This window comes from Gossypium arboreum, chromosome 11 (assembly GCF_025698485.1).
Source record: "Gossypium arboreum isolate Shixiya-1 chromosome 11, ASM2569848v2, whole genome shotgun sequence".
Taxonomy (NCBI): domain Eukaryota; kingdom Viridiplantae; phylum Streptophyta; class Magnoliopsida; order Malvales; family Malvaceae; genus Gossypium; species Gossypium arboreum.
The window spans coordinates 10,389,772-10,408,279 of record NC_069080.1 but is presented as its reverse complement, the minus strand read 5'-3'; the positions used below and the strand labels follow the sequence as shown (position 1 = coordinate 10,408,279).

At 32.8% G+C, this 18,508-nt stretch overlaps 1 protein-coding gene and 1 long non-coding RNA gene across 5 annotated transcripts; one reads left to right on the top strand and one right to left on the bottom strand.

Annotated features, from left to right (window-relative positions):
* Positions 1–11,760: 11,760 nt before the first annotated feature.
* On the top strand, positions 11,761–12,701 carry LOC128283975 (uncharacterized). 2 transcript variants are annotated; one of them, XR_008274282.1, is made up of 2 exons: positions 11,761–12,242; positions 12,344–12,701. It is a non-coding gene; the product is annotated as an uncharacterized LOC128283975 (long non-coding RNA). The 2 variants fall into 2 exon arrangements; XR_008274281.1 differs by having other exon boundaries at positions 12,333–12,701.
* Positions 12,702–12,817: 116 nt separating this feature from the next.
* Positions 12,818–16,904, bottom strand: LOC108470804 (transcription factor bHLH67-like). 3 transcript variants are annotated; one of them, XR_008274280.1, is made up of 5 exons: positions 16,176–16,904; positions 15,133–15,798; positions 14,640–15,032; positions 14,283–14,462; positions 12,818–13,281 (listed from the first exon to the last, which is right to left on the bottom strand). XR_008274280.1 is itself a non-coding variant. In XM_017772278.2 (4 exons), exons 1-4 carry the CDS (start codon positions 16,287–16,289, stop codon positions 14,394–14,396), a joined length of 1,242 nt encoding a protein of 413 aa, XP_017627767.1. In that variant the 5' UTR covers positions 16,290–16,904; the 3' UTR covers positions 13,823–14,393. The 3 variants fall into 3 exon arrangements, 2 of the variants coding, with proteins under 2 accessions (XP_017627767.1, XP_052877372.1); XM_017772278.2 differs by lacking the exon at positions 12,818–13,281 and having other exon boundaries at positions 13,823–14,462; XM_053021412.1 differs by lacking the exon at positions 12,818–13,281 and having other exon boundaries at positions 13,823–14,462; positions 15,133–16,035; positions 16,176–16,302.
* Positions 16,905–18,508: the final 1,604 nt, after the last annotated feature.

Genomic DNA, 18,508 nt, shown 5'->3' with positions numbered 1-18,508 from the left:
CCTTAACCCAAAATTCATCAAATTAACCTTTTTTCTCAAGTTAATATTCTAGCTAAATATGCTAGGCCCTTAAATAGACCCTAATAAATAACAAACTCACTATTAGACCCTAAAATTTTGACATTTTCACAATTTAATCCTAAAATCAAAATCTAACAAAAATCACTTTCCATAATCATCAAACAACACAACTAAAGCTTAAAATACATGGTTATCATAAAAAAAACTCAAGATTCATCATGGAAACTTCTAAAATTTTTAACAGATTCAAAAACGAATGTATGAGCTAGTTGGACCTAGTTGTAATGATCTCAAAAACATAAAAATTACAATAAACGAGCATCAAATTCACTTACATGCAATGAAAATAATAAAATCGAAGCTCTATTCACCGCATCTATGGTTGTTCGGCATGAAAATGAAGAAATGGAGAAGAAAGTGTTTTATTTTTCACTTAATTTTGTTTTAATTTTGTAAAATTTACAAAATTACCATTATCATTATTTTCCTTTAAATTAAGCCCTATTGACGCCCACTATCTAAAATAAGGACTAATTTCCTTATTAGTCCTCCCACATTATTAATTAGGCCATTTAAATCATCCAAATGCTTTAATTACTATGTTTTGCACATTTTACAATTTAGTCATTTTTCTTTAATTAACTATCTAAACGTTAAAATTTCTTAAAAAATTTTTAATAAGACTCTGATGGATCTATAAATAATCTAAAAGTAATAATTACGAGTTGACATGACGAAAAATTGTGCTCCTGAAACCACGGAAAATTGGGCTGTTACACACTATGAGTCCAAAATTGGCTAAACATCAAAAACTTTTGCAACATGGAAGGAATATGTAACGTGCTTTAACCTACTAACACAAGAAATAAGATAGTGTTAGAATGTGTAACGAACAATAAAAAGAAAAAAAAACCTAAGGTTAAGAGTCAACCAAAATTGTTGAAACTTGAAAACTCGAAAAATTGCGAATCAACTAGACAAACTTCATTCAAGATGTTCTTAATTTCCTTAACTCACAAAATTTAAACTGGAGTCTCCTCAAATAATGTAGATCTAATCTGAAAAGTTTCGGCACAAAATTCAACCCACAAATTTTTTTTTTAATTTTTTATTTTTTTGAAATTCCTTTTTTAATAGTTTTTCAATCACTTTTTTGTAGAAAATATTTTTTTTATACTCTAAAATAGTCCCAAGAAATAGTATGTAAAATTTCAAATTGTTTAAAAAATGTTTACCCACTAAAAAAAAAATTTTTTTCCAAAAAGTGTAGGGGTAAAAAAAAATTGTTTTGAGGTTGTGTTAAAAATCCAACCCAGAAATGTTAGCATTTTTCAACCCAGAAATGTTGAATGAATTCAGAAAATAAAAAGGCAAAGTGATGGGAGCAAGAAGGAAGAAGAATGAAATATCGGGAAAAATAAGGAAATAAGAAAAATGGAAATAAAATTTAAAAATATTTTATTGATTTATAATATATTTTGTAGATTATGACATCATCATGCGATGTGCCACAACTCTATTCTGTCACCTGTTCCAAACTTAACGGCGTTAAAAAAAAGTATCAAACTTTCAAGTATCAATCTAGGATTGTAATAACCCGAATTTCACGGTTATCAGAAAAGTATATTTTCAAGTCTTTGTTACTAAAAATGGGTCCGTAAATATTTATAAAAATATTTAAAAAGTTAATTGAGTGGTTAAATAGAGTTTAATTAAGTGAATTTAGCTTAATTAAGGATAATTGGATAAAAGGATTAAATTGAATAAAGTGTGAAAGTTTAATTATAGATTAAAAGAAAATAAAAGGACCAAAATGAAAATTATGCCATTTAGCATAAGTGAGGCAGCATATAAAGTAAAAAAAATCTAAGATTTTCACTTAGATTTTAATTATAATATATATATTTATTAGTAATAAATGTTATTAAATTAATTTATTATAATTATATTATAAGATATTTATATGATAAATAAATTAGTATAAAGATAAATGTATAGTAAATAAAATATACAAGTGTATGGATAAAAATACATACATTTGTAATACATGTATTAGATATTAAATAAATATTTATTATTTTATAAAAGATATTTATTAATTAAATAATTATTTTATAAGATTTTATATGATAAATATATTAAATAATGACAAATGTATGGTTATAAATGAATACAAATGTACTAATAATATACACATAAATAAATAAATAATACTTATTATTTAAGTATAAATACATATGTGTATATATATAAAAAAAGGAAATAAAGAAAAAAAAGGATAGAAAATGAAGAAACGAAGCAAACGAAACAAAGAGCAGGGGAAGGAAAGAAAGAAAAAGAGAAAAGAAAGAAGAAAAGGGAAAATTAGAGGTGTAAAGCTTGGAAGTTTAATAGGTAAGTTAATTTAGCCCTTTTTACTTAAGTTTGATGTTTTAGAAGTTTTGGAATAAGATTTTGATGAAATTAAGTTGATATTTTGAAAGTTATTAGATTTCTAGATAATGTTCATGTTGAGTAAAATGATGAAATAAGGGTTAAATTGATGGAAATTCAAGTTAGAAATGAAATAAGGATTGAATTGTAAAGTAATTCATAAGTTTTATGTTGAAGGGCTAATTTGAGGAAATTTTGAAACTAGTTAAATAAGCTGAAAATTTAGTAGTTAAATTTGAGTTGGGATGGAACTTGAATAGAAATAGAGTATGAATTAAGTTAGTAAAATTAATGGAAATTGATTTTAGGACATAATTGTGAAAATGTTGGAATTAAAGTCTAGTGCTGAAATTATGATTTCCAAAAGTTGTAAAGTATTTTAAAGTGATAGAATAAAGTGTTAATTGAGAAAAATCAGGTCAATTGAGAGGCTAATTGGGTAGGGACGAAATTGTTATTTATTAAAGCTTAAGGGAAAAATGGTAATAAACAGCTTGCACTAAAACAATATTGGACAGCAACAGTAAATTAATTTTTAAAAATAACCATAAATTGTATAAATTGAATTAGAAGATGAAAAAAATATGAAATTAAAGCTTATTGAGCCTAGTTTCTCATAGAAGAAACAGTGTAAGCAATGGATTTGTAAATCATGAGATATAATAAATTTTGTGAGACAAGGACAGAATGAATTTGGGTTCCCCTGTTCTGAATTTAGAAAATCATAAAAAATTGGATAAAAATAATTATAGGCTTAAATTTATATGTTTAGAATCCTGAATGAGTCTATTTTCAATAGAAATAAACAAGAATATCATTTGAATTCTGTACTAGGAGATAATTAATTTTTAGTGAAGAAGGGTTAGAACTATCGGACAGCAGAAGAGAGGTAAATTTAAAGAATAAACTGTATTTATTGGCTAAACCAAAAATTTTGAAAATTTTATGGTAAGAAGATATATGAGTCTAGTTTCAGGTAAAATTATTGGATATTAATTTGGAGTTCTATAGCTCCAGATATAAATAATTTAGTGACTATGACACAGATAGACAGCTTGAATATTCATAAAAGTAAATAATAAAAATTATAGATGATGTTACTTACAAGTGTATTATATACATTAAGGATGTGGAATGGAGAGGAGGAGGAAAAATATATATATGAATATCCAGCTAGCATGGCTAATTTGCATGTTTTAGGCTTAAGGACTAAATTGAATAAAAGTAAAACTTCAGGGGGCAATTTTGTAAAAAGTCAAAAATGACCAAATTGAAGGGAATGAATTGTTTTATTATCTAAATTAATAAATTGAATGAAATTGTCAATTTAAGATCAAATGAAAATCGGGAAAATGGTAAATTACCAAAATGCCCCTGAATCTTGATATTTCTGCAATTTCGCTAGGTAAGTTCGTGTAACTTGAATTATATTCTTAAATGCTTGAAATGCATGTTTTTGATATGAATATGATTTGAATGTTCATTATATGAAATTTTATGAAACATTGACATATTTGATAAAAGAGAAAGAAATCCCAGTTGAATGAAAGGAAAATTCGATGGATCTCTGAAAAGGAATTGACGGTAAAAAGGATCTAGCCCGGATGGGTGATCCTATCCTGATATAGCCCTCCCGAAGAATATGTGGAAAATGGATTTAGCCCGGATGGGTAATCCAAATTAGGGTTTGAATTTAGCCTGGACTGGTAATTCAGATCCAAGCTCATTAGAGTAATTGTTGTTGCAGGGGATTTAGCCTAGACTAGTTGTAATAGCCCAAAATTGGGTCTAGTTGGAACAGAGGTTTCGGGACCACAAAATCCGAGATAGAAATAATTATTTTATGATTATTTTGAGGTCTATGATATGATTGCATAATTGTGTGAAAATTTCGTGAAGAAATTCTATGCATAAAGTGCTCAATTTGAAGTTAGGGACTAAATTGAATAAGTTGCAAAACTTACATTCTAGAAGTTTCTAGTATGAAATTGATTTGAAATATTAATTAAGAGGTCTTAAATAGCAATTTTACCAATTTCTAAGTGATGGACAAAAATTGGACATGGATGGAATTTTTGAAAGTTTAGTAAGGAAGGGCATTTTGGTCATTTGGTAATTAAAAGAAATAAAAAGGGAAAATAAAGCCAAAATTGACTCATCTTTTTCATGGAGGCCGAAATTAGCACGGGAGAAGCCATGGATAGGGTTTTCAAGCTTTCCAAGCTCAATAGTAAGTCCGTTCTAACCCCGTTTTTTAAGTTCTTTACATTTTTGGAATCCCGGTAATTTGATTAAGCTTATTTTAGCAATACTTTAAGCTAGGGTTCATATTTGGAAAAATAACCATAGGTAAAATGTGTTTATTTTTCTGTTTTATGGTAGAATATGAGGTTTTAAATTATGTTAGACAACTTGTGCTACTCGGTTTTGAGTGAAAACGAGTAAAATGGTTTAATCGATAAAAATACCTAATAGTCATAAGGATATGTTAGAGTGAGAATTTGATGTTGCCATAGAAGGGAAAAGTGATCAGCATGTCATAAAACATAAGAATAAGGGATGAAGTTTAATTCCCGAGCCTAGGGGCAAAAGTGTAAATATGCAAAAGTTTAGGGGCAAAATTGTAATTTTTCAAAAGTTTGAGTTAAGGACTGTTTTGAATATTAAATTAATTAAATAAGTAAAATATGATGTTTTAGATCCCGGAAAACGAGATTTGAACCTAGAATGAGAGAAAAATCGAAAATTGAGAAAGTTGGTAAAATGGTCGTTTTAGTATCGAGGTAAGTTCACATGTATAATAAGCATTAATTTATGCATGTTTCAATGTAAAATTGATATATTTATTATAATTTCCGAGGTGTTGAAAGTATGTAAGTTGGTATGATAATAATACAATAATAATGTCAGAATTTATATTTGAAAGTTAAATTTAGTGAATTAATTGAATTATGTTAAATTAAATTATTATGGTGCCAAGTTTATGAATTGATTTAAAAATATGTCTATGGTACATGAAGTGCATTTAATTATCATACATAAATGTGATTTCTATGATTATGGATATTATGGGAAATTGTAAGTTCATATGATTTTTAATAAGGCAATGTGTAATTTAATGTTATTGCCTTGATATTAAATGAGATGTAAGTTTATATGTAAGTAATACATCAATATTACTTGTATTATGATATTTTATAATAATATTAGAAATATGTTTGTGGATAATTACTTGATTAGTGAAGTTGTTGGAAAAGAGAGAGAAATCCTGGTTGAACCTTCGGAAAGATTGGATGATACAGATAGTATGTAGCTAGGTCACATGTATGGTGCTGAGTGCACATCATGTGTACAAGAGAGCTACAAGACATTATGATGTAGCTAGGTCGCATGGGTGATACTATGTGTACACCATGTAGACAAGAGAGCTACGGGATATATGTAGCTAGGTTGCATGCGTGGTTCCAGGTGAAGGACACCATGTAGACAAGAGAGCTACGAGATAAATTGGCTAGGTTACATGGGTGGTATTGAGTGTTCGCCATGTGTACAAGAGAGCCGAACTATATGATGGGTGGAGCTATGTGCTGAAACCACCAAGTATCGAGGATTGATCCGAAGTGTTCAACGAGAGACTCTCTATGTATTGCTTTGTGAGTTTTGTGATGAATAAGTGTAGGAACTTGATTATGTGAATGATGTGTTCATTAAGTGACTAGGATATGGTAAGGTTATAAACAAGTAAGTTATACATGAGAATGATTTCATGGTGACCTTGTGATCATGGGCCTATACTTGTGATGTATGAAATGTGGTGAAAATGATTTGTGATATGTATGTTAAAATGAGGTTAATACAAAGAAAGTGTTAAAGAGTGAATTAGCAATAAAACTGTTTTGGACAGTAGCAGTGACGTGATTTTGAAAAATCACCAAAAATAGTATAAATTGAATCAGAGACTGAATGAGATATAAAATTAAGGCTTAATGAGTCTATTTTCATATAAAAGAAACAGTGCAAGAAAATGAGTTCTATATTTTGAGATATTTATGTTTTTGTGAGATTGGTTCAGAATGATTACGTAATCCCCTGTTTTGACTTTGGAAAATCAAAAAAATTTGGATAAAAATAATTATAGGCTTAAAATTATATTTTTAAAATCCCTAATGAGTCTATTTTCAAGATAAATCAACAAGAACATTATCCAAGTTCTGTACTGTGAGATAATTAATATTTAGTGAAGAGAGGTCAGAACTATCAGAAAGTGAAACAGGGGAAATTTTAATGAATAAACTGTACTAATTGGCTAAACCAAAAATTATGAAAATTTTATGGTGGAAAGATATGTGAGTCTAGTTTCAGGGGAAATTTACGGATCTTAATTTGGAGCTCTGTAGCTCGAATTATAAATAAGTAAGTGACTATGACTCGTGTGAACAGTTTGATGTGAGCATTTATTAGTAAATTGTGAAATCGTACTTACAAGAATGTTATATACATTAAGGATGTGGAATGGAGAGGAGGAGGAGGAAAATAAATAAATATATGTGGAATACATGGAAACTATGGTATATGAAATATTGATATAATGAAATAAATGATATGTGTTTATAAGAAAACAGAAAGAGAATGATATGTATCATGACATGTATATATATATATATATATATATATATGACTAGTCTCAATGTAATGCTTGTTGGGTATGGAGTTGAATTGAAATGTTTCAGGCAAACATGTTATTTTGCGCATCTGAATTGTGGTATTTTATAAAGATATGATCTAGTTTTAAATATGAATGCTTGATGATTAAGCTGAAGATATTTGGTAAGATGATAATCTTGGTATAAAGGTATAAGTGGTACTATAATAAACAAGGTAAAATGAGTATGAGAGACACATGTATGATGACATACAAATGCTATGTTTGTGGTTTAATTGAGAATATTTAATCATTAAATGAATACCGTGTTATATGCTTTTGATTTTGTATAAGTGTGTAAGAGATTAAGGTTGACCAAAGCTTGGAAAATAGCCTAGGTATATTCCACACAGGCAGAAACACGACCATGTGTCTCAGCCGTGTATGGAACACGACTTTGGGACACCGGCGTGTGGAGCCTTAAAGCATGAAATTTCTAAGATTTTCGTAAGTTCTCGGTTTAGTCCCGAACCCTTTCTAAAGTATATTTTGGGCTTCGTAGACTCAAATAAGGGACTATGTGTAAGTGAATGAACGTTTTGAAATATGAATGAAATTTTATGGCCCGTATTTTAGTTTAATGTTTGTATGTTTGTCCGATAACGCCTCGTACCTTATCCCGGCCTCGGGTACGGGCAAGGGGTGTTACACTGGTAATCCCGAAAATACTCTATGAGTTTATATTACAAGGGATTTAGCCTGGACTGGTAATCCCACTGTAAGGATGAGGTTCGCGGGAGTGTGCTCTCTGAAATGAAATGTGTAAGACCATGGTTGAAAGATACCATGGCAACCTGATATGAAATGTGTAAGACCATGGTTGAAAGATACCATGGCAACGTAACATGAAATGAATAAGACCATGGTTGAAAGATACCATGGCAACATGACGGGAAAATGAATAAGACCATGGTTGAAAGATACCATGGCAACATGACAAAAAACTAGTAAAACCATAGTTGAAAGATACTATGGCATAATGTCGAAGATAAATAAGATCGTGGAAGAGAGACGCCAATATATCTACTGAACAACTAATATTCAGGTAATATATACCAGATGACAAATGATTATATGAATTGGTTATACAAAATGGTTGTGTGAAATGTTTACAAGAATTGGTCATATGGAAATATATGTACAAAATAGTTGTATGAAATAATTAAGAAGATAGATAAATGAAATAAGTATAGGTACATGGAATTTAATTTATGTTAAGTTTAATACTAACTATTACCGAAATAAATATAAATAAAATATAAGGAAATGATGATGTATGAAATATTGATATAACGAAATGAATGATATATGCTTATGAAGAAACAAGAAGAGAATAATATATTTTGTGACATGTACATATATAATTATCTTTGATATGTTAATACAAAGAAATTATGTAAGTTAAGACTATTATTAAACTCAAGTGTGATATGTTGAGAAAATAGATATATCAATGTTGAATTTATATGAAATATGTGCAAGTATACTAACAATGTTGTTGTTTGACGCTTAAACAAGTGCCAAGCTATTGATTGAATGGTAACATGTTTAATTATAAGAAGCATTGAAATGGTAAGTACTTAGATGAAAATATAATTTAAGATTTTGCAAAAAAAAAATTTATGATCCCGATTTTATTCCGGTTGGTTTCTAATGTATGTTTTGGGCTTCGAGGGCCCAATAGAGAGATGTTATGATTATTTTCAAAATATGAATAATAAATGACTCAGAATTATCTGAAAATATTTAGTAAACTCCGGTAATGCCTCGTACCCTATTTCGACAATAGATACGGGTAGGGGGTGTTACAAGGATAAAAAAAATCTTAAGTACCAATATGGGAGAAGTAGATAAGTTCGGATAATAATTTTATATTTAACCCAAAAATTTAATATTTTTATTTTTATACAACAATCTCATAATTATATCATTATAAAGTTAATACTAATTAATTATAAATAACAAGTTTAACAAATAATAAAAATATTATTTAATACGATTTGTTTCTAATTATTATTAATAAAATTATTATATGCCATAAAGAAAATTTTAATTATTTTAAGTTTATAAAATAAAATAAAAATATCAGCACATTTTAATCTTTTGATTCAGTGACTTTAATGGTATTTTTTTTTTCTTCACAAAAATTCATCTAGTCTCTACTTGCGGTTGAATCCAAACATATACTTGTCCAATAATTTTAATCTTACAGCTATAGGATTCAACTTCACCGATATAATAAATAATCTCATTACCATTGTTAATTTTAATCTCGTCAAGTTAATACATAAACAATAAAAATGAAATATGAATTAAATTTAATGTATTTGCAAAACAAAACTTAATAGGAGTATTTGAGCATAAAAATGGCCCAGAGTTCAAATCACCTAACATTTCTTATCTTTTTATATATACACATACTAATCAACATGATTCAATTCACTCATGATTTCTTAGTTTTTAAAATAAAAACAAAGAGAAAATTATGGAAGAATTAATGGGTTCAATGTTCAATCAAATTCATTGAAATAAAAGTATATCATTTCTTAAATATTTTACAATATAAGCTTTATAATTATTTTGTAAAAATTAAAAATCAAACCAAAATTATGGAAGAATTAATGGGTTCAATGTTCAATCAAAGCCACTATACTCTAGTCGACGTACCTACTATACAGTGGTTGTACTATTTTATTAGGGTATCAGTTTAGTTTAGATATTTATGTGAGCATTTTCGACTTTCTAAAAGCATGCATTTTTTCTAAAAAAAAGTTTTTATGACATTTCCTTAATTAACCATAATGTTTCAGGGTATCCGTTAACAGCTAATAATTCTCAGGAACTGATTAGAAATGAAGGTAATTTCATTGACTTGGAAAAAGGCATAGAATCATTAAAAAGAACCTGATAGCATAGAAAGAGGGGAGGAAGGCAGTAATAATGATAGGGTTCTAAAAGAAAAAAGGAAATGGTGGAATGGGACTGAGCTTGGGAAGGAGAAGGCTGTTAGCCTCCGGCCCAGTCTTCTTTTGATTCTTTCACATAGGGATGTGTGCTTCAAGGCTTAAGTTGCTGCACACTTTTGCATTTTGCATCTACCTCTCTCTCACCCTTGTGGCAAGCGTGGGTTCCTCACTTGCTCCATAAGCTTCGTCAAATGAGCGCCTTTGACTTTTTATTATTTCCGTCTTGCCCTTTAACTTTTTACCCTCAGCTCAAGTTAAAGTGCCATACAGATTTTTATTCTAAAATTCACATTACATCGTCTTTTTCTTTCAAAATAAATAAATTAAATTAATTTTTTTAAAGTTTTATCTATTTTTTCTCGTTAAAAACCTGGTCTATATATGTCGACTTAATATATACATAACACGTCATATGTAATTATCTACTTCATTAGTTAGTGGTATCGATTTTAATAATAAAAATTAATGAAATTTTTAAAAGAAAGGACCAATTGCTTTTTCATCTAATGTATACAAATTAATTTATCGATTTTTTAGTAAAGGTAAAATTCAATTTGACTCTTAGTATCCATCACTTATACATACTTCTTATATGCTTTTTTTTTTCTTGAGGTTAAATTTTGCTATTAGTCTCTACTATGCATAAGTTGTAAATTTAGTCTCACGTATTTTTAAATTAATCAATTTTATTCCATGTACTTTTCAAATTAATCAATTTTAATCTTTGCACTTTTCAAATTCATTTGGCTAAATTCTACCATTAGTCATCTACTATGCATAAAATTATAGATTTAATTAATATTTTTAATTTAATCATTCTTAGTTGGTATACTTTTGAAATTTTAAATTTCATATTAATACAAACGATAGTTGATTAACTAAATTTTTGAGTAATATGTAAAAATAACAAACCGATATGACATTATAATGACATTAAATCTACAACTTCAGCGTTAAATTTTTTATAATGGCTAAATACTACTATTAATTTCTATATTTTGAGAAAGTTGTGTATTTAGTTCACCAAAACTTTAAGGGTTTCGTTTCACTGGATTAAGTCGCATATAAGCTCACTGAATTCCCTCGGAGCTGTCCTTAACTAATAATCCTTGAGCATTTCTCAAGACTCACTGCTAGTTGACTTTAGCGCATCCACACAACCCTCGGAGATGCCCCATCCCTTGAGCTCCCTCTCAAGGCACCTTTTCTACCCTTGTTGCGACACCATGAGTCTCAACCATACCCTCGACCTCTTGGCTCAATATCTCCTCTTAGGACCACATTATCTTGAGAGGCTTTTTTCTCAAACCAAGTTTTAATACCACTAGTCATAGGTTCAGACTTTAGCTCAACTCAATGTATGACCTTAAACAGGAGCCAATGTTGCCTAAGTATTTTAAGAGCCAACTGTGATAAAAACACTCAAGGCAGCCAAGCTCAAACAAGGGGAAGTCTAGGACAATGCTTTGGTATTATATTAACTTAGCAAGCTATGTACAAGAAGGCTTTACAAAAGACACTATTTATCTATGTTCACTATGCGTTCAACACTTGCTAAAACTTACTCTTCCATGCTACCAATAGTCCTAAAGGTGCCTCCCTATTTATAAGCAACCCCAAGATGATATATATAATCTAAGGTATTTTAAGCCCCCTTGGGGCACTGTTCCCGCCCCCTCTGAGCTTCCAGACCCTTCCAACCCCATCTAGGTGCTACTCTTGCACACTAGGTGCGTCCTGCCCCTTTTGGGTACGTCTAGAACCTTTTATGGGCGCCTGGGTCAGTCTCCCATACGCTATGGGGCTAGCCAGGGTCGCTTTCCTGCTTCAGTGGTGCTTGCCGATCTGGAGGGTTCCAAAGAATTCCTTGAGCTGCACTGCCATTTTCGGATGCTCCTCCACGCTTCTAGAGTCTTCCTCTACCTCTAAGAGTTTCCCCGCGCAATTTGGAGACCTAGACCCCTGATTTTTCGAAAAGCCCTCTAGTGACCTGTCGAGCAACTTGACCCTGTGGTTGCACATTTGGGCTCCATCCTCGACACTTACACGCGGCTTGTGATACGGAGCCTTGGAGCTCCATGGGTCTCCCATCTTGTGTCCATCCTCCATTTTGATGTTTAGTAAGATTCCGTTCATAGCTTTTTTTTTTCTATTTCCCTTTGCTTTGTGCAGCACTGAAGCTCCTATCTTTTTTTTTTTTGGCGACTAAGCATCTCTATAGTCTCCTGTCGAATTTCAGCCTTGTCATCGCACCAAGTCTTCTCCCGGTTCTTGTCATTGGCAACTTACCGATGGTGTTATTCATCCTTGGCCCCTCCAGCGTTAATGTTCTCATCGGTGCCGTGGCGATTCTGACATCTCTTTTTCGGATTCTCGTTAGCATGGCCTCCATCAAAGGAGTGCATGCCGCTTGGGCCAATTGTCGTGACCGCTTATCAAGATCTTGAGGTTCTTCCCATGTTCCTCCTTGCATGGCGACAAGGACAAAGTTTGTAGCTAGGGTTTTTTTGAGGTTTACGTTTTTGCTGTATCTATCTAAGCTTTGGGCATCTGAATGCTATAATTGACATTTTTATTAATGAAGTGTGTCTAAAAAGAAAGATGCAACCAGGAAAACTAAATTAAAAAAAAAAAAAACAGATAGGCGGAGAAGACATTGTATAATGATGAAACATCCATACGCAGACCCACAAAGTCAATATAAAAAGGGGGACATCATTCGCTAAAGTGTAATCATTTATACATTCGATGAATAACAATGGAGGATTAGGACTGAGCTTGGGAAGGGAAAGGCTGTCAAAAAGAAGGAACACGAAGACCCAAAATGACTAGGACATTGGCTACAATAAGAGAGCGATTTGTCTGCGGCCCGGTCTTCTTTTGATTCTTTCACATGGGGATGTGTACTTTAAGCTGTTGCGCCCTTCTGCATTTGCCTCTATCTCCCTTTCTCTTACCCGTATGACAACTTTCCGTGGGGTTGCTCACTTGCTCTATAAGCTTCGTCAAATTAGCACCTTCGACTTTTTATTATTTCCGTCTAAACCCCCGCCTTTCTTTTTCTTCTTCTTCTTCTTGCCCTTGTAGTTTTGTACCGTCCACCCAATATCCATTACTTCTACTTTGTGTTTACCCAAAAAGGTTTGTCACCTCAAGAACCTGTCACGGAAGGCTGGCAGGTCAAATCTTTGATAATGTCATTTAACCATGCAAGATTTAGATTGCTATTTCAGTCAAATACCCTTTACTTGGATAAAATTTAAAGTCAATGAATACCCCCATGCCATGACTATGAGACATGAGATGAGCACATGAACTCTGTCGGTTTTAGTAATGCGTGAGACTTGGGATTTTATCGAACACTTGTAAGATGTACAATCCCATCCATCCTGCCATTCTTGTCCTTCCTATTACATCTTTCCTAAGCTTAAATGAGTTTATTTTGCTAACATTCCTTTATTATAGTCCATTAGATGTGATAATAATGTTCAAAAGTATAAACCCTACAACCAATTTCTTCCATAAATGTTTATTTAATTATTTCCTCCTTGCTACATTTAGGGAAACAAAGCAGTTTAGCAAATGGATTATTAAATTTAAAATTTGACTTTTTCATAGAGGAGTCCATGAGATAGAAGGCTGGAAATGAAGTGTGTCAAAAGGGAACTAGAGTCCAAAAAGAAAGGTGCAACCAGGAAAATTTAAAAGAAAAACAAAAGGAATGGCGGAGAGGACATAGTATAATGATGAAAACATACATACGTACGTCACCGAAGTCAATATAAAAAGGGCAGCATCATTTGCTAAAGTGCAATCATGAGATTTATACAACAAATTTTCAAACTAGATGAACCCCATACTTTCCTAAACGTCCACCAGGCCCAGGGCAGGGCAGGGCATGCTGGCTGGCTGGCCCTCGGTTGACCCCACACTCCAGAAGCTAGTACCAGAATAATATAAACATAGAATAAAGGAAAAGAAACTTGGAAATTACATAGATTTATCATTTCTATTAAGTAAGCAAATTAAATCATTAATGATAAACAAGGGAAGTTTCTTAAGTTAAGATGTAAACATCAAGGGCTGTCTTCAATTGTCTTTGTGGAACAAAGCATTGCTTGGAATGGACCCCTCTTTTTTCATTTTTTTTCTCTTCTTACCTTTTTTTTCCTGGTCTGCTCTTTTCTACCCTACTTTCGCTTCAGGAATCAAGTCAGCTGCCTAATGAATAATGACCAAATCCTCTTTTTTTTTTAATTTTAATTTTGAATTTAGCTGAATATTTGATGAACTGCTGCTGCTATCTCATCCGCTGATCTTAGCGCAGAGTCGTCCTCCATCTGCCATTCCCATTTCCAACACAGACCCAAATAAAGAAGAAAACAAAACAAAACCAACAAAAAAACAAAGACAACTGTTGAGAAATTTTGGAACTAGGGTTTGAGCCACGACTTGTTCCAACACCAGTTTGAAAACGCAAACTAAAACTTGTTTTAAAAAAGAACAAAGAATATTACCTTGAGATTGAACGAGTAAAGAACAGATGCTTGCGAAGTGGTGATGTTGAGGTGCAAAACCGTTAATCTAAGAGTTTCCAGGGTGACAATGGCTTGTATCAACTGACCAGCTCTTCTTGAACACTGAATCTTTAAGTTGGCATGATTGTGTATTACATTAACCTCTACTTCAGCTGCACCTGTTTTGCTTTCTGCTTTTACTTCCTCCCCGCAATGTCCATCTTCAGATCCATTTTCATATTCTTGCTGATGAATTTCCATGGTGGGCTTTGACATGCTATTGTTGCTTTCCTCGACTTTTCTCGTTCTCTTCTGTGCTTCCAGGGATTGAAGAAATTGCTCTAGCTCCTTAACGAAGTCAATTGCACCAGCTATGATTGACGCTTGGTCACCCTGCCAACACAAACCCAAACATGATTTTTTTGTGAAAGAAAGTACAGCTAAATAGCCCAACAGGGGGACTAAAATGTTGGTGAAGGTTAGATTGTTATACTCTTTGGATATAACATGGAGGCATGAGAGAGCGGAGAGAATTTAGATAATCGTTCATTTGACGTCTACGGTTTCGTTCAACGGCAATGTGGGTCATGCGTTGGCTTTCAACTTCTTCTTTGTTCTTGGCTGCCTTCGTTCGTTTTCGCTTTCTTCGTTCTCTAGTAATCGGAGGGGACTTTGTGAAAATCTTCTGAGGCGAGGAGCCCAAGTTGGGTTCTCTGCTACAATTGTCAGACTTTTGTTGGTGTTGGTTAGACCCAGAGCTGAGAACTTCAACGCATGAGCTTGAAGGTGGGCTTTTCTTAAGCTCTTTGGTCTCGGATTTGACTGGTGAATGTAAGTCGAGTATTGTTTCATGGGTGACACAACTTTCCAGCTCTAGGCCTTGAACTTGGGTTTCCATTTCAGGAATGAAAGGATTGTTGTTTAGCTCCCAAGGCTTCTTCATGTGTTGCAGTCTCAGAAGTGTCTGGAAGTTGGGTTCTTTAAAGGCAAAAAGCTGAGGAGACTCCACGCTCTGAAGCATCTGAAGGAATGGCATTTTCTCTTCAAAGCTCGGTATTGAAAAGTGTGCTTCTTCTTCTTCTTCTTCTCCAAGCTTTAATCTCTCACAGCTAATAAAACCTTGTTCTAAGCATTCCACCTCCAAATGCTCTCCTAGGAACTGCAATGAGTAATTTCAAGGGAGAAAACAAAACCAAAAGGAAATAAGCAAAATTTTTAACTTGGCTCAAATGCTAACCATCTAAAGATATTTCAAAAGGAAAATATCATTTAATTGGGTGGAGGGCACATGGTTCAGTCTCTCTCAGCAGATAAAGAGAGAATGAAAGCAGAATGAGAGTAGAATGTTGAAAGAGTAAGAAGTAGCAGTACTGCAGTAGCAGATGTTAGTATTTTCCTGCAAAAAAGCATAAGATGCATTGAATGCAAGCATTTTTAGAGTAAATGCAGTCTCTATCTTGAGTCTAGAAACGGGATTCGAGAAAAGATGAAATGCAATAAGAAACACGAAGTCCTAAAGCAAGCAAAACAACATACATAAGGATTAATGGGTCCTTGGAGCCTCTCCATAAACAGCTTAGAAGTAGTTGAAGTAAATGCCTTAAATTCTTTCTTTTTCTCCTTCTGTGTCCCTCTCTCAGTTACCAACATTCCATATATTGATGCTAACAAATCAATACAAGTAGTAAATGTAACCCCAATGAAGTAGAATAAGACCCTAACACCACCCCTATAGCCGACACACAATTTATTCCTCAGTTGCCTGGTACTGGTAATAAATGCTTTGAAGAATTCTCACGGAAAAGGGGGGGGGGGTGCTGTAAACAGAGTTGAAATGCTGCAACTGGAAACTGGGATAAAACAATGGTGAAGGAAAAGGAAACGAGCAACAGATATGGTAAGAAACGAAGGGTGGAAAATAGCCAAACTGAGAGTGATAAGATATACAGTATGTATTTGGTTATTTGGGAGTGGGAGGGTTGTTGAGGGTTTTGCAGAAGAGTAGAGAGAGAGGGATTGTCTGATTGGAGATGGCAGTTTTGTCTAGCAGCGGGGACAGAAAGTTGTGGGGACTCCCTTTCGAGCGTACACAAAGGAAAAAAGCTTTGGAAAGTCCTCCTATGGATTTGTCACCCGTCTGATTGATGATGGGTCATTTCCTTATAGCGCATATCCACCATTTAGGAAAAAAGCCTTCGTTTTCCGTTTGCACATGACGTATGATTGGAGCCTGAGAATTGTGGACACCGATTTCATTCGATAATGACTTTAAAAAAATTATCCACTTGAACTGCCATTTATTCATTTTCTACTTGTAAAAGTAAATTGCACGTCTTCAGCCACACAACCAGGGAGGATTTTCTTCCTAAACAAAACTGGTAACTTTGGTCTTGTCCTGTAGTTCATAGATTTATTATGATCGCACATAGCAGAGCCAGTCAAAAATAAAAAATCCGTAAATGTTACCATTGCCGGCTGAGCTGCGATTCATCTCATCAACAATATATCCTTGTATATCATCACGGATAAACCAAAGCCCCAAGATTTCAAGGAACCTTATCCTCTTTTAGAGAGTTGAATTTTTCATCCTTCAGTTAAATCAAACAGGGTTTGTCAGCTCATTTACAAAATGAATGAGAGGATGCCATAACCCCATTTCACATGATTCTTGTGACGCAAAACTCCAGTTGCTGGTAGACTTCAATTATTGGAGGCAGTTGCTATGCACCTGTGTTGCCAAATTTTGCATTTTAGTATCTAAACAGTACCTATACTATATTTTAGATTGCATTTTAAATTTTTTATTGAAAAAATAAACAATTTACTCTCTGTACATTAGTTGAAGTAGCAAAATAATCTCTCTAGAGGTGTGTATTTAGTTATTTTTGTTAGTTATTTGTATTTAACCGACTTAACCGGTAATAATTTATAATAATCGAATTAAAATATTCAAACTATCATAATTGATTTAATTGAACCAATTTAATTTTTACTGTTTCGGTCGGCTAAACTGTACTTTTTTAAAATATTTTTCGTACAATATATTCTTTTATTTTGAAAGATAAACATTCTAGATATTGATGGTGCTGCAGTCACGTGAGAGAATAATAAAGGAGACGATGAAGCATGTGTAATGATCAAAAGGCTGAAAGATTGGGTGACGACGAAAGAGGGACCGAAGGAGGCATAAGGGAGAGAATGAACTGATGGATGTTCGCAATGGGAATCAATGAAGGGATCCCTTGATGGTTCCCTTCATTTAAATATGGTGGCTCCTCAGTATGTTATTGGTTGTACATGCAACGGCCGCTATTTGTTATCATTGCCAATTAAAATGGCAAGAGAAAGAATCACTTGGGTGGAAGAAAGAAGGAAGCTAAAGAAGAGGAGCAACTTCCATCTTTCACGATACGTACGATGCTTATCTGTGCAATGTTTGGACGCAATACTTTATTCCTACAAGAGTTGTAAGGGAAAGCGATGAAGTTATAAAATATTGGCGTCATACATAGGGAAGCCTTGAAATTTTGGCACACGTCCTCTACCTTCATAAGCTTTATGTAAATGAAGAGAAAGACGAAAAGATTCCTTAAGAGGTCAACCGTGGGGAATGGAATCCACCCCACTGCCTCACATAAACCAAGGCAAGATCTTCCCATTCCCTCTCACAATCTAGAAAGGTGTGATTGAATGAAAATAGAAAGTACTCTACCATATAGTCTAATAATGGACATAATGCTAATTTATTTTTAAATTTTTAAAAATAATTTTTAGGGTAAGGTTGAACGTTCTGTTTTATTATTGAAATAAAAATATAATGATTTTTGGTGTATTTCGTCTTAATTTTTAGTATCTTTCACATTTGGTCA

Bases quoted from the DNA above. Each gene is read 5' to 3' on its own strand.
- LOC108470804 (XM_017772278.2), bottom strand. From the start codon at position 16,289: ATGTTGGTAACTGAGAGAGGGACACAGAAGGAGAAAAAGAAAGAATTT. The intron at 15,799-16,175 runs GTATGTTGTTTT...TACTCATTGCAG, and splicing joins AAGGACCCATTAATCCTTAT to TTCCTAGGAGAGCATTTGGA. The intron at 15,033-15,132 runs GTATAACAATCT...TTGTGTTGGCAG, and splicing joins CTCCATGTTATATCCAAAGA to GGTGACCAAGCGTCAATCAT.